General features: G+C 41.5%; 1 protein-coding gene and 2 pseudogenes across 1 annotated transcript; all 3 read right to left on the bottom strand.

Annotated features, from left to right (window-relative positions):
* Window positions 1-5: 5 nt before the first annotated feature.
* LOC112818252 (olfactory receptor 7A17-like) lies at window positions 6-2,414 on the bottom strand (the record flags this gene model as incomplete). Its single annotated transcript, XM_025865432.2, has 2 exons — window positions 2,383-2,414; window positions 6-879 (listed from the first exon to the last, which is right to left on the bottom strand). Coding segments are annotated over exons 1-2 (906 nt in total), but the record flags the coding sequence as incomplete, so codon positions are not given.
* An 8,216-nt stretch (window positions 2,415-10,630) lies between these two features.
* Window positions 10,631-16,178, bottom strand: LOC112818253 (dynein axonemal heavy chain 7 pseudogene; annotated as a pseudogene).
* Window positions 16,179-17,148: 970 nt separating this feature from the next.
* Window positions 17,149-18,067, bottom strand: LOC112817915 (olfactory receptor 7A10-like; annotated as a pseudogene).
* Between the last annotated feature and the right edge of the window lie 2,070 nt (window positions 18,068-20,137).

Below are 20,137 nucleotides of genomic sequence, written 5' to 3'. Positions count from 1 at the left end.
ATGAAGGGGTTCAGCATGGGCGTCACCACCGTGTACATCACCGAGGCCACTGCACTTGAGTGGGAGCTCTGGGGAGCAGCAGAGCTAAGGTACACACCGAGAAATGTACAATAAAACAAGGAGACAACGGAGAGGTGAGATGCACAAGTGGAAAATGCTTTATACTTGCCCTGAGCTGAGGATATCCTATGTATGGAGGAAACAATCTTCGAGTAGGAATAAAGAATCCCAGCCAGGGGAGCGCCACCAAGCAGCACAATTCCGAAATACATAACCATATCATTAAGGAAGGTGTCGGAACAGGCCTGCCCAACTACTTGATTGAATTCACAGAAAAAATGGGGGATTTCCACCTTTGCACGGAAGGACAGCCGCAACACCATTAAACTCTGTAACAAGGAATTGAGAACACTGATGACCCAGGACACCAGAACCAGCGGTCCACAGAGCCGACGGTTCATGATGACCGTGTAGTGCAGGGGGTGACAGATGGCCACGAAGCGGTCATAGGTCATCACAGTCAGGAGAAAGTCATCCCAGCCTCCAAAGATTAAGAAAAAGTACATCTGTGTGACGCAGCCAGCATAGGTGATGACTTGGCTCTGAGTCTGGATGTTCCACAGCATCTTGGGGATGGTGGTGGAGGTGAAGCAGATGTCTGCAAAGGACAGGGTGGCGAGGAAGAAGGACATGGGGGTGTGGAGATGGGAGTCTGAGCTGACGGCCAGGATGATGAGCAGGTTCCCCAGCACAGTGATTAGGTACATGCAGAGGAAAAGCCTAAATATGATGGGCTGTAATTCTGGTTCCTCTGATAATCCCAGAAGAAGAAACTCAGAAATTCCTGTGTCATTGTCTGCTTCCATGTGGTGGTGCTGCCTACAAGGAAAGAAAAAAAAAAAAGCATAAAAGTGTTGAATTTTATGGGCTTCATTTATTTATTTAATACTTTTTTTCTTTTTTTAAAGTTTTTCTTTAAATGTCAGTTATTGGGGCACCTGGGTGTTTGAGTCGTCAAGCGTCTGCCTTTGATTCAAGGTCATGAGCCCAGGGTCCTTGGTTCGAGCCCCACATCGGGCTCCCTGCTTGGTGGGAAGCCTGCTTCTCCCTCTCAAATTCTCCCTGCTTGTGCTCCCTCTCTCGCTGTGTCTCTCTCTGTCAAATAAATAAATACAATCTTTAAAAAAACAAAAAGGAGGTTCATAAAACGCAGGAAAGAAATGACACGAGTGGTAAAGGAGATCTAATAAACTCAGGGGATTCCTGAGAGACTGTGATGAGCAGAAAGCTTCCCCGGTTCTGGCAGCCTTCCAGCCCCTGCCACATGCCCTTGCTGCCCAGAATAATTAACAAAGCAGAAAAAGAACAGTGTAACCAAACAACAAAAGAGTGGGCTTTTTATGATGTCAGACATTTTACTGATTGAATATCCCTCTAGAAAAATGTGCAAAGGGAATAAACCTGCAATTTACAACAGAAAATACACACTGTAGTACACAATATAGGACAATAGAAGGGGATTTTTAAGGATGAAAAAAAAAAGACTTTTCCAAATGATTTTAAGTGCCAAATTTTTGAATCAGAAAACCAGGTTTTGAAAATCAGATCTACCACATATACAATGTTGGAACTTGGGAGAGACAATCAATCCATTCCAAATGGGAATATCCTCACTCAGAGAGTGGGGACAGCAGTACCCATCCTCCTAGGGTGGATACAGCATTGGTCACCACATGTAGGAAGCTTATAGCACTGTACCTTCCTGTGAGTAAATGAGTTGTTTTCACCATTGAACAGATTTGGGAGCGTTTTCTCTGCGTTTCACAAATGCCTCCATCGTTACACTCTTTTTGGTCATGAAGTATTATAAAGTAAAGCTAGTTAGCATACCCCTTGTTGCATATGAAACACACGTTTCCATGTGAATACTCAGTGTGAGAGAAGCTTCTGAGAAATGTGTATCTCAGGAACTGCTGTCGCAAGGGAATAGTTACCTGCATGGGTCTGGGTCTTTCAATAAATACAGAACATGATCAGAACCCACCACACCCTAAACAGTTCACCACCCATGCTCCAAGGTAAACACTCTGATTTCCTGCTCCCCTTAGCTGCAAAACTCCTCGGATATGTTCTAATTTCACTGGAACCATTTTAGGTCCCCCATTCCTTCCCCTTTCTCATCCAACTGGACTTCCATTCCCACCATGTATCGTCAACAACGATGCCTGTATTGCTCGGTCCTATGGACACTTCTCTTTTGAACGCACTAGGTAAATTAATTATAAATGAGCGTACCTAGTCTCAGGTGACCTCAGGTCAAAGTTCTCAGCTTCCATTCTCTCTGTTCCTTTCCTGAAATACCTGCTGAGCTCTCAGACTCACCTGGTTGGGGTCTCTAAGATGAAAGTCTCCATGTGGAGGTCTGAATTCCTCCCCGGATGGTTGATGCTGGAGACCGCAGCTCTGTTCCCAGACAGGACAGCAGGAAACAGAGAGGCATGGGTCCCCCAGCCAGACTTAGGAACCCAGAAATAACAACCATGTTGAGGCCAGTCCAAGGTTTCACATGCTGAAGCTCTGCAGCAGAGGAGATATTTATAGCTCTGTGTCTGCTCATTCGGCACTGTTTCCATTGTTACTCCCACCTCAGAGCACTCCATTCCCAGTGGGCAATTGGTCTGGACAGAAAGGCAAATTTTCCTGCTGATACTTGGTTCCTGGGAGGCCAGATTAGAAGTCAGGTGAATCCATTTTTTTTTTAATATTCTTTCTCATGAATTTACCTGCCTTCCAGAATTCTAACTTCTTGACTTTACCTTAACTTTGAGATGATACTGAATTTCTTTAGTTGATGGTTTACTTTACCATTTACAGCTTTAAGGTGATTTTAGTAAATAAGCCATGTGATCCTCTTGCTGTGTGGTTCGGAGAGAAAAGACTCAGTACTCACCCTAGAGTTGAGATCAGTTGTGTTTGATTCTCCAAAGAAGGGCCCCTGAGTTGACATTAAATATACCTCTGAAAAACACTTTAGTCGGCAGAATAATGTCCCCCGCATATTTCCACATCTTAATCTACAGAATTTTTGGATATGTCTTGTGTCATGGGAAGGAAGAACTAAGGTTGCAAATGGGATTAACATTGCTAGTCAGCTGACCCAGGATAAAGTTATTCTGATTATCCAGCTGGGCTCAATAGATGACAAGAGTTCTGCAGTGGTGGAAGAGGGAGGCAGAGTCTTGGAGTCAGAGAGAGATTTCGAGATGCTATTTTGCTGGCTTTGAATGTACAGGGAAGGGACATATACCAGAGAGTACAGGTGGCCCTAAAGCTGAAATAGGCAAGAAAACCTATTCTCCCCAGACCTCCACATGAACTCTTCTCTGCAGACAGAGTGATTTTAGCCCAGGAGGACTTATTTCAGTCTTTTGACTTCCAGAACTATCAGAAAATAAATTGATTTGTTTTAAGGGAGCAGCATGGTCATTTCTTGCAACCACAGTGAAAATCTAATGCAGACATTTATCCACTAACACTTTGTTCAAGGGAAGTGAAATCAGCCTTGGATTTTATTCATTTAGATTCTCTTGGATAAGGATATATCGTGTTGGTGCCCTACTTCAAGTAGACAATGGAGTCTGAAGTCACTTTGGAGGTGTTCAGCCCCACGAGCTGGTACAGAAGATCTCCCATGCCATGAGCCATGCTGACTTGCAGGTACTAACCTAGAAAAGCCGAATCCTTAAGGCGATTTGTTCTATCTTAAATCTTTGTGTCCAAATTTTTATATATTTTAAATTTCACGCTAATCTAAATATTCATTCTTTTCATTCTTATCCTCTCCCACTTTCTGTCAAGTTTACTTGTGACAGGAAAGATCACCTAATAATGATTCTGTGTGTGTGCACATGAGCACCTAGGTTTACTTCAAAGAAAATGTGAATAAACACACGCACACACAAATATCATACCCCTCACCTTTGAACATTTTCTTAGAGATCTACAAAATATGACCACACCTTTGTTTATTAGCCACAATATCACTCTGAAATTGATTTTATTTTCCCCATGTTATCTTCAGAAATAAGAAAACGAAGCCTCAAGCTGAGAGCTTTCCTCCTAATGTCAGGAACACGGCAGGGATGTCCACTCTCACCACTGCTATTCAACATAGTATTAGTAGTCCTAGCCACAGCAATCAGACAAGAAAAATAAATCATAGGCATCCAAATTGGCAAAGAGGAAGTCAAACTCTCACTCTTTTGAGATGATATGATACTTTATCTGGAAAATCCAAAAGACTGCACCCCAAAACTGCTAGAACTCCTACAGGAATTCACTAAAATGACAGGATATAAAAATCAATGCACAGAAATCAGTGGCATTCCTATACACCAACAACAAGACAGAAGAGAGACAAATTAAGGAGTCGATCTCATTTAGATTGCACCCAAACTATAAGATACCTAGGAATAAATCTAACCAAAGAGATAAAGGATCTGTACTCATAAAACTATAAAATACTCATGAAAGAAATTGAGGAAGACACAAAGAAATAGAAAAACCTTCCATACATATGGATTGGAAGAACAAACATTGTGAAGATGTCAACGCTACCTAGAGCAATCTACACATTCAATGCAATCCCCATCAAAATACCAACCACTCTTTTCAAAGAAATGGAACAAATAATCCTACAATTTGCATCGAACCAGAAGAGACCCCAAATAGCCAGAGGAATGTTGAAAAAGAAAAGCAAAGCTGGCAGCATCACAACTCCGGACTTCCGGCTCTATTACAAAGCTGCCATCAACAAGACAGTATGGTACTGGCACAAAACCAGACACATAGATAAATGGAACAGAATCGAGAGCCCAGAAATGGAACCACAACTCTATGGTCAACTCATCTTTGACAAAGCAGGGAAAAATTTCCAATGGCAAAAAGACAGTCTCTTCAACAAATGGTGTTGGGAAAATTGGCAGCCACATGCAGAAGAATGAAACTGGACCATTTCCTTACACCACACACAAAAATAGACTCCAAATTAGGTTGAAAGACCTAAACGTGAGACAGGAGTCCATCCAAATCCTAAAGGAGTCCATCCAAATCCTAAAGCAGAACACAGGTAGCAACCTCTTTGAACTCAACCGGAGCAACTTCTTCCTAGAAACATCTCCAAAGGCAAGGGAAGCAAGGGCAAAAATGAACTATTGGGATTTCATCAAGATAAAAAGCTTCTGGAGAGCAAAAGAAACAGTCAACAAAAGCAAAAGACTACCAACAGAATGGGAGAAAATATTTGCAAATGACATATCAGATAAAGGGCTAGTATCCAAAAATCTATAAAGAACTTACGAAACTCAACACTCAAAGAACAAATAATCCAATCAAGAAATGGGCGGAAGATATGAACATACATTTTCCAAAGAAGACTTCCGAATGTCCAACAGACACATGAAAAAGTGCTCAATATTGCACGGCATCAGGGAAATCCAAATCAAAACCTCCATGAGATACCATCTCACACCAGTCAAATGCGTAAAATTAACAAGTCAGGAAATGATAGATGTTGGTGGGTATGCGGAGAAAGGGGAACCCTCCTACACTGTTGGTGGGAATGCAAGCTGGTGCAAACACTCTGGAAAACAGTATGGACGTTCCTCAACAGTTGAAAATACAGCTACCACACGATCCAGCAATTGCACTACTGGGTATTTACCACAAAGATACAAATGTAGGGATCAGAAGGGGTACATGCACCCCAATGTTTACAGCAGCAATGTCCATAATAGCCATACTGGGGAAAGAGGCAAGATGTCCATCAACAGATAAATGGATAAAGAAGAGGTGGTATATATACACAATGGAATATTATGCAGCCATCAAAAGGAATGGGATCTTGCCATTTGCAGCGACATGTTTGGAACTGGAGGGTTTTATGCTGAGTTAAATAAGTCAATCAGAGAAATACATGTATCATATAACCTCACTGATATGAGGAATTTTTTTTTTAATTTTTTATTGTTATGTTAATCACCATATATTACATCATTTGTTTTTGTGTAGTGTTCCATGATTCATTGTTTGTTGATAACATCCAGTGCTCCATGCAGAATGTGCCGTCTTTAATACCCATCACCAGGCTAACCCATCCCCCTACCCTCCTCCCCTCTAGAAACCTCAGTTTGTTTTTCAGAGTTCATCATCTCTCCTGGTTCGTCTCCCCCTCTGACCTACTCCCCTTCATTCTTCCTCTCCTGCTATATTCTTCTTTTTCTTTTTTTTTTAATTTTTTATTGTAATGTTAATCACCATATATTACATCATTAGTTTTTGAAGCAGTGTTCCATGATTCATTGTTTGTTCATAACACCCAGTGCTCCATGCAGAACGTGTCCTCCTCAATACCCATCACCAGGCTAACCCATCCCCCTACCCCCCTCCCCTCTAGAACCCTCAGTTTGTTTTTCAGAGTCCATCATCTCTCATGGTTCGTCTCCCCCTCTGACATACTCCCCTTTTCTTCCTCTCCTGTTATCTTCTTCTTTTTCTTTTTTCTTAAAATATGTTGCGTTATTTGTTTCAGAAGGACAGATCTGTGATTCAACAGTCTGGCACAATTCACAGTGCCCACCATAGTACATGCCCTCCCCAATGTCTATCACCCAGCCACCCCATCCCACCCACCCCCGACCACTCCAGCAAACCTCAGTTCGTTCCTGAGATTAAGAATTCCTCATATCAGTGAGGTCATATGATACATGTCTTTCTCTGATTGACTTATTTCACTAAGCATAAAACCCTCCAGTTCTATCCACGTCGTTGCAAATGGCAAGATCTCATTCTTTTTGATGGCTGCATAATATTCCATTGTGTATATATACCACTTCTTTATCCATTCATGTGTTGATGGACATCTTGGCTCTTTCCACAGTTTGGCTATTGTGGACATTGCTGCTATAAACTTTGGCGTGCACGTAGCCCTTCAGGTCCCTACATTTGTATCTTTGTGGTAAATACCCAGTAGTGCAATTGCTGGATCGAATGGTAGCTCTAAATTCAACTGTTTGAGGAACCTCCATACTGTTTTCCAGAGGGGTGGCACCACCTTGCATTCCCACCAAGAGTGGAGGAGGGTTCCCCTTTCTCCACATCCCCGCCAACATCTGTTGTTCCCTGACTTGTTAATTTTAGCCATTCTGACTGGTGTGAGTTGGTTTCTCATTGAGGTTTTGATTTGGATTTCCCTGATGCTGAGAGATGTTGAGCCCTTTTTCATGTGCCTGTTGGCCATTTGGATGTCTTCTTTGGAAAAATGTCTGTTCATGTCTTCTGCCCATTTCTTGATTGGATTATTTGTTCTTTGGGTGTTGAGTTTGATAAGTTCTTTATAGATTTTGGATACTAGCCCTTTATCTGATATGTCATTTGCAAATATTTTCTCCCATTCTGTCGGTTGTCTTTTGGTTTTGTGGACTGTTTCTTTTGCTGTGCAAAAGCTTTTTATCTTGATGAAATCCCAATAGTTCATTTTTGCCCTGGCTTCCCGTACCTTTGGTGATGTTTCTAGGAAGAAGTTGCTGCGGCTGAGGTCGTAGAGGTTGCTACCTGTGTTCTCCTTTAGGATTTTGATGGACTCCTGTCTCACATTTAGGTCTTTCAACCATTTGGAGTCTATTTTTGTGTGTGGTGGAAGGAAATGATCCAGTTTCATTCTTCTGCAACTGGCTGTCCAATTTTCCCAAGACCATTTGTTGAAGAGACTGTCTTATTTCCACTGGACATTCTTTCCTGCTTTGTCAAAGATAAGCTGACCATAGAGTTGAGGGTCCATTTCTGGGCTCTCGATTCTGTTCCATTGATCTATGTGTCTCTTTTTGTGCCAGTACCATACTCTCTTGATGATGAGAGCTTTGAAATAGAGCCAGAAGTCCGGAATTGTGATGCCGCCTGCTTTGCTTTTCTTTTTCAATATTCCTCTGGCTATTTGGGTCTTTTCTGGTTCTATACAAATTTTAGGATTATTTGTTCCATTTCTTTGAAAAAAGTGGACGGTATTTTGATGGGGATTGCATTGAATGTGTAGATTGCTCTAGGTAGCATTGACATCGTCACAATGTTGGTTCTCCCAATCCATGAGCATAGAACGTTTTTCCATTTCTTTGTGTCTTTTTCAATTTCTTTCCTGAGTATTTTATATTTTTCTGAGTACAGATCCTTTGCCTCTTTGGTTAAATTTATTCCTTGGTATCTTATGGTTTTGGGTGCAATTGTGAATGGGATCGACTCCTTGATTTGTCTCTCTTCTGTCTTGTTGTTGGTGTATAAGAATGCCACTGATTTCTGTGCATTGATTTTATATCCTGCTACTTGACTGAATTCCTGTATGAGTTCTAGCAGTTTTGGGGTGGAGTCTTTTGGGTTTTCCACATACACTATCATATCATCTGCAAAGAGTGAGAGTTTGACTTCCTCTTTGCCGATTTTGATGCCTTTGATTTCGTTTTGTTGTCTGATTGCTGTGGCTAGGACCTCTAATACTATGTTGAATAGCAGTGGTGAGAGTGGACATCCCTGCCGCGTTCCTGACCTTAGGGGAAAGCTCTCAGCTTTTTTGTCCCTGTAGCTTTTTTGTAGATGGCTTTGATGATATTGATGTATGTACCCTCTATCCCTATACTCTGAAGAGTTTTGATCAAGAAAGGATGTTGTACTTTGTCAAATTCTTTTTCTGCATTTATTGAGAGGATCGTATGATTCTTGTTCTTTCTTTTGTTAATGTATTGTATCACGTTGGTTGATTTCCGGATGTTGAACCAGCCTTGCAGCCCAGGGATAAATCCCACTTGGTCGTGGTGAATAATCCTTTTAATGTACTGTTGGATCCTATTGGCTAGGATTTTGGTGAGAATTTTTGCATCCATGTTCATCAAAGATATTGGTCTGTAATTGTCCTTTTTGATGGGGTCTTTGTCTGGTTTGGGGATCAAGGTAATGGTGGCCTCATAAAATGAGTTTGGAAGTTTTCCTTCCATTTCTAGTTTTTGGAACAGTTTCAGGAGAATAGGTATTAATTCTTCTTTAAATGTCTGATAGAATTCCCCTGGGAAGCCATCTGGCCCTGGGGTTTTATTTCTTGGGAGATTTTTGATCACTGCTTCAATTTCCTTAGTGGTTATAGGTCTGTTCAGGTTTTCTATTTCTTCCTGGTTCAGTTTTGGTAGTTGATACATCTCTAGGAATGCACCCATTTCTTCCAGGTTATCTAATTTGCTGGCATAGAGTTGCTCATAATATGTTCTTATAATTATTTGTATTTCTTTGGTGTTGTAGTTGATCTCTCCTCTTTCATTCATGATTTTGTTGATTTCGGTGATTTCTCTTTTCTTTTTGAACAGTCTGGTCAGGCGTTTATCAATCTTGTTAATTGTTTCTGAGAACCACCTCCTAGTTTCGTTGATCTGTTCTACTGTTCTTTTGGTTTCTATTTCATTGATTTCTGCTCTGATCTTTATTATTTCTCTTCTTCTGCTGGTTTGAGGCTTTATTTGCTCTTCTTTCTCCAGCTCCTTTAGGTGTAGGGTTAGGTTGTGTATTTGAGACCTTTCTTGTTTCTTGAGAAAGGCTTGTATTGCTATATACTTTCCTCTCAGGACTGCCTTTGCTGTATCCCAAAGATTTTGGACAGTTGTGTTTCCATTTTCATTGGTTTCCATGAATTTTTTTAATTCTTCTTTAATTTCCTGGTTGACCCATTCATTCTTTAGTAGGATGCTCTTTAGCCTCCATGTATTTGAGTTCTTTCCGACTTTCCTCTTGTGGTTGAGTTCTAGTTTCAAAGCATTGTGGTCTGAAAATATGCAGGGAATGATCCCAATCTTTTGGTACCGGTTGAGACCTGATTTGTGACCTAGGATGTGATCAATTCTGGAGAATGTTCCATGGGCACTAGAGAAGAATGTGTATTGCGTTGCTTTGGGATGGAGTGTTCTGAATATGTCTGTGAAGTCCATTTGGTCCAGTGTGTCATTTAAAGTCTTTATTTCCTTGTTGATCTTTTGCTTAGATGATCTGTCCATTTCAGTCAGGGGGGTGTTAAAGTCCTCCACTATTATTGTATTGTTGTCAATGTGTTTCTTTGCTTTTGTTATTAATTGCCTTATATAATTGGCTGCTCCCATGTTTGGGGCATAGATATTTACAATTGTTAGATCTTCTTGTTGGATAGACCCTTTAAGGAGGATATAGTGTCCTTCCTCATCCCTTATTACAGTCTTTGTTTTAAAATCTAATTTGTCTGATCTAAAGATTGCCACCCCAGCTTTCTTTTGGTGTCCATTAGGATGGTAAATGGTTTTCCCCCCCTCACTTTCAATCTGGGGGTGTCTTTGGGTCTAAAATGAGTCTCTTGCAGACAGCATATGGATGGGTCTTGTTTTTTAATCCAATCTGATAGCCTTTGTCTTTTGATTGGGGCATTGAGCCCATTTACATTCAGGGTAACTATGGAAATGTATGAATTTAGTGCCATTGTATTGCCAGTAAGGTGACTGTTACTGTATGTTGTCTGTGTTCCTTTCTGATCTTTGCTGCTTTATTTTGTTTTGTTTTGTTTTGTTTTCTTTCGTCTTTATTTCAGAACATTTCCTTACACTGAAGTAGGCGTCATTTTAAAAATATGGGTTGCATTTGCACATAAATTTTTAAGTACAGCTTTAAGTGAAATTGACAAACCAAATTGTTTATATTTTCTTCCCAGCAATCTTAACAAGAAATAGGAACAGGGAAATAGTGTCTTCGAATTATGAATTAATTTGACATAATAACGCTACACCTCGTCCAGTCCAGTGCTCCATGGGTTGATCAGAGGGAAGAGTCATGGCAATAACAAAATTTGTAGAATTACCAGTGGTGGATAATGTTCCTCTCCGCTCACTTGTCTTATACAATGGAGCAACATAACTTGGTCGTTCTGGTATATCTACCCTCTTACAGGGCTTTAGCCACATCACAGGCACTGTATCATAAAGAATTTTGGGATGTGATTCTGCAAGTTTCTTGATCTTTCTATTCCAGGAAGCTCCATCCAAAAATAATCCATGAATGAAAACACCATCTTCTGGAGCATGCTTATACTCTTTGTCTTCCATCACTTCATAGTCAAACCCAAGAAGATCAATGGGGATGGTGTATTTCCTGGCGTAGTTCTGCTGGGCACTGGTCAGGAAGGCTTGTGTGAAGAAGAAGCCAGAAAGCCAGAAGACTGGAGGAGGGCCAACTTCATACCATTGCTGCAAGAATTTTAGTCTGGAAAGGAAGTCATTCACATAGCTCCCAAGTGGTTTAAGGCTTGGGTATGATTTACCCATCCACATTCCTGGAATTTTGACATTCAGAATGCCGCTAACCACTTCTTCAAGATCTGTAGACATCACCACAAGCCCCTTGATTGCTTTTTGGATGTTAATGCATGATTCCCTTACGGTCTGCAACAACTTATTGAACCGTCCCATCTCTTGGACAAGCACAGTGTTCATGCTCTGAGTGTAAGTTGTTGGGTACCTCCTCATTGCTGCCTCAATATCAAAGTTGTTGGGAAGTTTGCCCAAGATGTCACCAGCAACCTCATCTACTACTTCGTCTGATGATTTTGCACCAGCATCTGCTGAACGAGATGGAAGGTAGGACGTGCGGAGAAGTGAATCCAAGGCGATATTCGGGAGGATCTGATCTTTGCTGCTTTTAGGCTCTCTCTTTGCTTAGAGGACCCCTTTCAATATTTCTTGGAGGGCTGGTTTCGTGTTTGCCAATTCCTTTAGTTTTTGTTTGTTCTGGAAGCTTTTGATCTCTCCTTCTATTTTCAATGACAGCCTAGCTGGATATAGTATTCTAGGCTGCATATTTTTCTCATTTAGTGGTCTGAAGATATCTTGCCAGTCCTTTCTGGCCTGCCAGGTCTCTGTGGATATGTCTGTTGCCAATCTAATGTTTTTATCATTGTAGGTTACATATCTCTTCTCCCGAGCTGCTTTCAGGATTTTCTCTTTGTCTCTGAGACTCGTAAGTTTTACTATTAGATGTCGGGGTGTTGACCTATTATTATTGATTTTGAGAGGGGTTTTCTTTGCCTCCTGGATTTTGATGCCTGTTTCCTTCCTCACATTAGGGAAGTTCTCTGCTATTATTTGCTCCAATATACTTTCTGCCCCTCTCTCTCTTTCTTCTTCTTCTGGGATCCCAATTATTCTAATGTTGTTTCATCTTATCGTATCGCTCATCTCTCGAATTCTGCCCTCGTGATCCTGTAGTTGTTTCTCCCTCTTTTTCTCAGGCTCTTCATTTTCCATCATTTGGTCTTCTATATCACTGATTCTCTCTTCTGCCTCATTTATCCTAGCAGTTAGTGCCCCCATTTTTGATTGCACCTCATCAGTAGCCTTTTTGATTTTGACTTGGTTAGATTTTAGTTCTTTTATTTCTCCAGAAAGAGTTTATCTAATAACTTCCACGTTTTTTTCCAGCCCAGCTAGTATCTTTAAAGTCATGATTCTGAACTCTAGGTCCGACATTGTACTAATGTCTGTATTGAGTAAGTCCCTGGCTGACGGTAGTACCTCTTGTTCTTTTTGCTGAGGCGATTTTTTTCGTCTTGTCATTTTGTCCAGAGGAGAATAGATGAATGAGAGAACAAAATGCTAACAGGATTACAATGTCCCCAGCAAATATACTGTATACAAATAAGAAAAGACCTGAAACCAGGGGAAAAGAAAGGGAAAGAAAGAAAAAAGGAAGAGAAAAAAATAGAAAAAAAAGATAAAAACAAAAACAGAACAATACAAAAAAAGCAGAATGTGATCAAATATGATCAGACTCGTGCAAAAATCAATACCACACACTAGATTTTGCGCGGATTTTGGTCTGCTAGAAAGAAGTGCCTCCTAAAATTTATAGGAAGAAAGACATATATGTACAAAATAAGGGTTGAGAGAATGAAGGGATAGAAGATGAGTGTAAAGATGAAAATTATAAAAGATTTTATAAAAGGACTTGATAAGATAAGAAGTTGTTTGAAAAAAGAAAGAAGATTTAAAAAAAAAAGAAAAGAGAGAATGTGATCAGGCAGGAGACTAGAACAGAGCCATACACTAGTGATTTAGGGTATATTTTCATCTGTTAGAAGAAACTGTATCTCAAAATTTTAAAGAGAGAACAACTTATATATATATATGCCAAAAATAAGGGTAACTACTATGAAGGGATAAAATATGACTCTAAAAATGAAAAATAAAAAATGGATTTTTTTTAAAAGAGATTGATAAGATGTTGGTTGAAAAAGGAAAAAAGAAAAAAAAAACAGTTAACAAAAATTAACTTTGATGAACTAATGAATCATGGTAAAAAAAAAAAAAGCCATGAATTCTATGTGCAGTATTCCCGTAGCGCTGGAGTTCTCCCGTTCTCCTTGATCGGTAAACTTGGTCTTGGCTTGCTGGCTGTTCATGATGATCTTTGGGGGAGGGGCCTGTTGCTGTGGTTTACAAATGTCTTTGCCGGAGGTGGAATTGCCCCGCCCTTGTGAGTCCAGGCTAAGCAAACTGCTCGGGTTTGATCTCAGGAGCTTTTATTCCCTGCAAGCTCTCCGTACAGCCTTGGAGGACCAGGGCAAAAATGGTGGCCTCCCAATCTCCACCCAGAGGAACTGAGAACTCGGGGCCCCACTCCTCAGTGCGCCCACAGAGAAAAGCAGTCACTCCCTTGTCCCCGGTCTCCGGCTGCTCTCTGTGCTCAACAGGCCTGTGACCGAGCGTTGCTATCTGTGGCACCCGACCCCGTGTGGAGTCTCCAAACCCAGCAGATCCCTGCGGTGCATTCCCGCGCCGCTCCTCCCTGGGAAGGAAGGGGAGTCTCCCCGGATCTGCCGCCTGTTTGGTCCCTGCTGGAGGAGCAGTGCCCCGCCTGGGCCGCGGATCACAGTTTATGGCAACCCCAAGGTGAGAGCCCGCGCCTGGGCTCCGTCTCTGCAGCTGGCTTCCCCGCTCTGATACCTGGGAGCTCTGCCGCCCTCAGGCTCCCCTGGTCTTTCTGTGACCCCAAGGGTCCTGAGAGCACACTGTCCCGGGAGGATTCCACCCCCTGCTTAGCCACTGCAGTGACGTCCCTCAGCGGAGCCGACTTATAACAGTTCCGATTTTGTGCTCCGCGGCTCTAGCACTTGCCGGAAGCGGCCGGCGGAGGCCCCTCCCCCGCCGTCTCTCCTCCCATATATCGCCTCGGATTCACTTCTCCGCACGTCCTACCTTCCAGAAAGTGGTCGCTTCTCTGTTTAGATAGTTGTTGCTACTCTCCTCTTTGATCTCCTGTTGAGTTCGTAGGTGTTCAGAATGGTTTGATCCCTATTCAGCTGAATTCCTGAGACCAGACGAAATCTAGGTCTCCTACTCCTCCGCCATCTTGCTCCGCCCCCGATATGAGGAATTCTTAAACTCAGGAAACAAACTGAGTGTTGCTGGAGTGGTGGGGGTGGGAGGGATGGGGTGGCTGGGTGATAGAATTTGGGGAGGGTATGTGCTATGGCGAGTGTTGTGAATTGTGCAAGACTGTTGAATCACATATCTGTACCTCTGAAACAAATAATGCGATATATGTTAAGGATTAAAAAGAAGAAGAAGAAGAAGATAGCAGGGGGGAAGAAGGAAGGGGGGATATCGGAGGGGGAGACGAACCATGAGAGACGATGGACTCTGGAAAACAAACTGAGGGTTCTAGAGGGGAGGGGGGTGGGGTGATGGGTTAGCCTGGTGATGGGTGTTAAAGAGGGCACGTACTGCGGGGAGCACTGGGTGTCATGCACAAACAATGAATCATGGAACACTACATCAAAAACTAATGATGTAATGTATGGTGATTAACATAACAATAAAAAGTTAAGGAAAGAAAAAAAGAATTGATACATGATAAACCATATTTTAACAGATAAATTGAAAGGTCTAGTGAGCAAGGATCTGAGAGAGAAGGTGTACAGAATTGGAGACACAACGTTTAGTTAGAATTTTCATAGAGGAATAGCTAGACATAATTATGATTAATATTCATTGTTTTCCTATGAAGCAAATAATGACTGACCTGATAATAGCATTAAGGAAAATTTCTGTGATCCCCCTATTTAAGTCATAGATTTACTGTCTTTATGCATATTGCTTTCTAGAAAAATCGAATTCATGGTCCCCCACAAGCAAGCTCTCTCCACAGTGACACCTATGGTTCATGTGCTTTAATATGCTTTCATTACAAGAGGACATGAATTCGGCTTTCTAAAGCAATCTACTGAAATTTCATAAAGTAATCTGTGTAAAATTCACCAATGTCCTTTAAACTATGAGGTTGCACAGATTAGGAAATGTAGGTATAAACACTTGTCCCTGTGAACGGTCGGTTCTGGGGTTTCCAAAATGACTATGGTACCTGGATTGATTACCTGTGGGGTCAAATCTGAACAATTTTCTTACAAATAAAAAACAAATACCCCCCCCCCAAAGTACACTTATTATGATGAACACTGAGTAGAAACAGGAAGATAATTCAGGGAGAAAACATTCAAGACACTAAGCAATCTTTCAGGTCAATGAATAAATCCCCTCATTTGTGGACAACAGTACTCCACGCTTCCACAAATACATGCAAAGCATGAACTCTGATGTAAAAAGAAAAAAGAAAAAAAAATCAGAAAAAAAGGAATATTTTGTGTAATAACAAAATGAATGTTTTTAAATTTTGCTTCATCATGTTTATGGTCATCCTGACACTAAGAAAATATCAGGTCTATCTGTTTATTCAAATTTGTCTTTCCATGTAGACTCCACTGGGAGAGATATATTTCTAATCAGTGTTTGCCAGGGACTATGGTGGGCACTCTGGACACCTAGCTGAATAACAGAGTAAAATCAGGAGACCAGTTAGGAAACACAGGAGCATGTTTATGGAGTAACTGCCTGACATTAAGCTTTTTGATTTTAATGTAAGTACCTGACATGAAGCTATTGACCCTGAGGCATCCATCTCAAAGACCATCAAGTTGAGTAAACACATTGTCAGGTACTGGACACAATTACCAGATTAAGCACTCAGGCTGCCCCAGCCATTAAGTACCTCCTCAGAAAGCTTTGGGTAACCTCCATACTGACACATGAGGGACTCTGCTTTCCCTTCAACACCCAATTTCTACACATATAAAATTGTCCTATAAAGTATGAATCCACAAATCACTAAATACTCTGGCCATGGACCCCAGTAAAGGCTGATCCCATAGCACCACTTGCTCTCTCTCCCTCTCAATGCCTTCTCTCCTTCTGAGACCTCCCCAAATGGTCTTTGGGATCCCATGGGCCCTCCAGGATCTGTGAGGAATAAATCTGGTTTTGTTAGAGTTCCCTGATGGGCATTACTTAGGTGTGTCTTGCAATCACAGTAAGAACCCAAGGGCAGGTGCAGCCACAGCAGAGCCTCTGGTCAGGGAAACATCTGTGGGAATGTCCACAAGCACAGGGGTGCAGGGGAGTGCCCAAGCTTTCCTAGCGTGAACATCCCTGTCAGTAGCCTGAGACTTAAAGGAAACAGTATTAGTGTCCATATTATCAGGAAGAGGAGTGAGGGTAGTGATTTTAAAAAGACTGACGGACCCAAGGTTTGTATTTTCATTTACAATACATTTGTGTGAAAGGCTTAGAGCCAAATATAGTTTCTTCCATATGAAGAATAGCTCATGCTTAGTCTTTTGGGGAATCTAGAGAGAATTTATGTGGCATGATATAAATCATTTGAAATGAAATTATTTTTAAGAAATCCAACATGTCCCATGTAAGATACAGAAATGTCCAGGCATTTGTGATCCAAGATTGGGGAAAACATTACGAATGTATGAAAATGGACAAGGGGGAGGCTGTCTGTATATCAGACAGAGCAGAAGCTTAATATAACAAATTACTTAAATGTATGGGGAAGTTGAATTCAAACAAATGGAAATTCCAGAAAATATATAGAAGGAGCAAGTTTTAATTCCACAGTGTGATCTAATAATGGCAGATCCTGGCTCTCAGGTTATGAGCCCTGCAGTCATAGACCCTTCTTCAGCCCCAGAACGATGGGCCCTTACGTCACTGGAATCCCAACAATTCTTTTCAGAGCCCTCTTTATGTCTCTGTTCCTCAGGCTGTAGATGAAGGGGTTCAGCATGGGCGTCACCACCGTGTACATCACCGAGGCTACTGCACCTGAGTGGGAGCTCTGGGGAGCAGCAGAGCTTAGGTACACTCCTAGGATTGTACAGTAAAATAAGGAGACAACCGAGAGGTGAGATGCACAGGTGGAAAATGCTTTATACTTGCCCTGAGCTGATGAGATCCCAACTATGGATGAAAGTATCTTAGAATAAGAGTAAATAATACCAGCAAGGGGACTACCACCCAGCAGGGCAGTTGCAAAATACATCACTATATCATTAAGAAAGGTGTCGGAACAGGCAAATCGGACCACCTGATTGATTTCATAGAAAAAGTGGGAAATTTCCACCTCTCTACAGAAGGACAGACACAATACCATCAAGCTTTCTAACAAGGAATGCAGGGCACTCATCATCCAGGACACCAGAACCAACAGTCCACAGAAACATGGGTTCATGATAACTGTGTGGTGCAAGGGGTGACAGATGGCCACAAAGCGGTCATAGGCCATTACAGCCAGGAGAAAATCATCCATTCCAGCAAAGAGTAGGAAAAAGTATATCTGAGTGATGCAGCCATCATAAGTTATGACTTTACTCTGAGTCTGGATGTTCTGAAGCATCTTGGGGTTGGTGGTGGAGGTGAAACAAATGTCTATAGAGGACAGGTTGGTGAGGAAGAAGTACATAGGGGTGTGGAGGTGGGAGTCTGAGCTGACGGCCAGGGTGATGAGTAGGTTTCCAAACACAGTGATCAGGTACATGGAGAGGAAAAGCCCAAATATGAGGGGCTGCAGTTCTGGTTTTTCTGATAATCCCAGAAATTTGTGTGTCATTGCCTGGTTTCATGTAATGGTGGTGACTAAAACGAAAGAAAAAAACACCATAATCATTTTCAAGCAAATGGGCTTCTTTCACTTATTTGTTACCTTTTATTTTTTCATTTTATTTTATTTTATTTTATTTTATTTTATTTTTATTTTATTATGTTATATTAGTCACCATATAATACATCATTAGTGTTTGATGTGGTGATCCACGATTCATTGTTTTCGTTTAACACCCAATGCTCCATGCAGTACGTGCCCTCCTTAATACCCATCACCGGGCAAACCCATCCCCCTGCCCTCCTCCCCTCTAGAACCCTGTTTGTTTCTCAGAGTCCATAGTCTCTCATGGTTCATCTATTCCTCCGATTTCCCCCCCTTCATTTTTCCCTTCCTTCTTCTACTGTCCTCCATGCTATTCCGTATGTTCCACAAATAAGTGAAACCATATGATAACTGACTTCCTCTGCTTGACTTATTTCACTTAGCATAATCTCCTCCAGTCCCATCCATGTTGATGCAAAAGTTGGGTATTCATCCTTTCTGATGGTTGAGGAATATTCCATTGAATATATGGACCACATCTTCTTTATCCATTCATCTGTTGAAAGGCATCTCGTTTCTTTCCACAGTCTGGCTATTGCGGACATTGCTGCTATGAACATTGGGGTGCATATGGCCCTTCTTTTCACTACATCTGTATCTTTGGGGTAAATACCCAGGAGTGCAATTGCTGGGTCATACGGTAGCTCTATTTTTAGTTTTTTGAGGAACCTCCACACTGTTTTCCAAAGTGGCTGTACCAACTTGCATTCCCACCAACAGTGTATGAGGGTTCCCCTTTCTCCACAAGCTCTCCAACATTTGTTGTTTCTTGCCCTGTCCATTTTTGCCATTCTAACTGGTGTAAGGTGCTATCTCAATGTGGTTTTGATTTGAATTTCACTGATGGCTAATGATGATGAACATTTTTTCATGTGTCTGTTGGCCATTTGTATGTCTTCTTTGGAGAAGTGTCTGTTCATGTCTTCTGCTTATTTACTGATTGATTATGTGTTTTTTTGGGTGTTGAGTTTGAGAAGTTCTTTATAGATCTTGGATACCAGCCCTTTATCTGTAGTGTCAATTGCAAATATCTTCTCCCATTCTGTGGGTTGCCTCTTTGTTTTGTTGACTGTTTCCTTTGCTGTGCAGAAGCTTTTTATCTAGATGAAGTCCCAAAAGTTCATTTTTGCTTTTGTTTCACTAGCCTTTGGAGATGTATCTTGAAAGAAGTTGCTGTGGCCGATGTCAAAGAGGTTACTGCCTATGTTCTCCTCTAGGATTTTGATGGATTCCTGTCTCACATGGAGGTCTTTCATCCATTTTGAGTTTATCTTTGTGTATGGTGTTAAGGAATGGTCAAGTTTCAGTCTTCTGCATATGGCTGTCCAATTTTCCCAGCACCAATAATTGAAGAGACTGTCTTTTTTCTTTTTTTTCCTAAAGATTTTTATTTATTTGACAGAGAGAAACACAGTGAGAGAGGGAACACAAGCAGAGGGAGTAGGAGAGGGAGAAGGAGGCTCCCCACTGAGCAGGGAGCCCGATGCAGGGCTTGATCCCAGGACTCCGAGATCATGACCTGATCCGAAGGCAGACGCTTAACGACTGAGCCACCCAGGTGCCCCTAGACTGTCTTTTTTCTATTGCATATTTTTTCCTGCTTTGTTGAAGATTATTTGACTATAAAGTTGAGGGTCCATATCTGGGCTTTCTATTCTGCTTCATTGGTCTATATGTCTGTTTTTGTGCCAGTACCATGCTGTCTTGATGATCACTGTTTTGATAAAGCTTGAAATCGGGCAACGTGATGCCCCCAGCTTTGTTTTTCTTTTGCAACATTTCCTTGGTGATTCAGGGTTTTTTCTGATTCCATACAAATTTTAGGATTGTTTGTTCCAGCATTTTGAAAAATGTCATTGGAATTTCGATTGGGATGGCATTGAAGGTATAGATTGCTCTGGGTGACATAGACATTTTAACAATGTTTGTTCCCCAGGATGCAAGGGTGGCTCAACATTCGCAAATCAATCAATGTGATAGAACACAT

Source organism: Callorhinus ursinus, unplaced genomic scaffold (assembly GCF_003265705.2).
Source record: "Callorhinus ursinus isolate GAN/ISIS: 27379988/994484 unplaced genomic scaffold, GSC_fseal_2.0 scaffold617, whole genome shotgun sequence".
Lineage (NCBI taxonomy): Eukaryota > Metazoa > Chordata > Mammalia > Carnivora > Otariidae > Callorhinus > Callorhinus ursinus.
The sequence above is the reverse complement of the archived record's forward strand: the minus strand, read 5'-3'. Positions and strand labels throughout refer to the sequence as shown.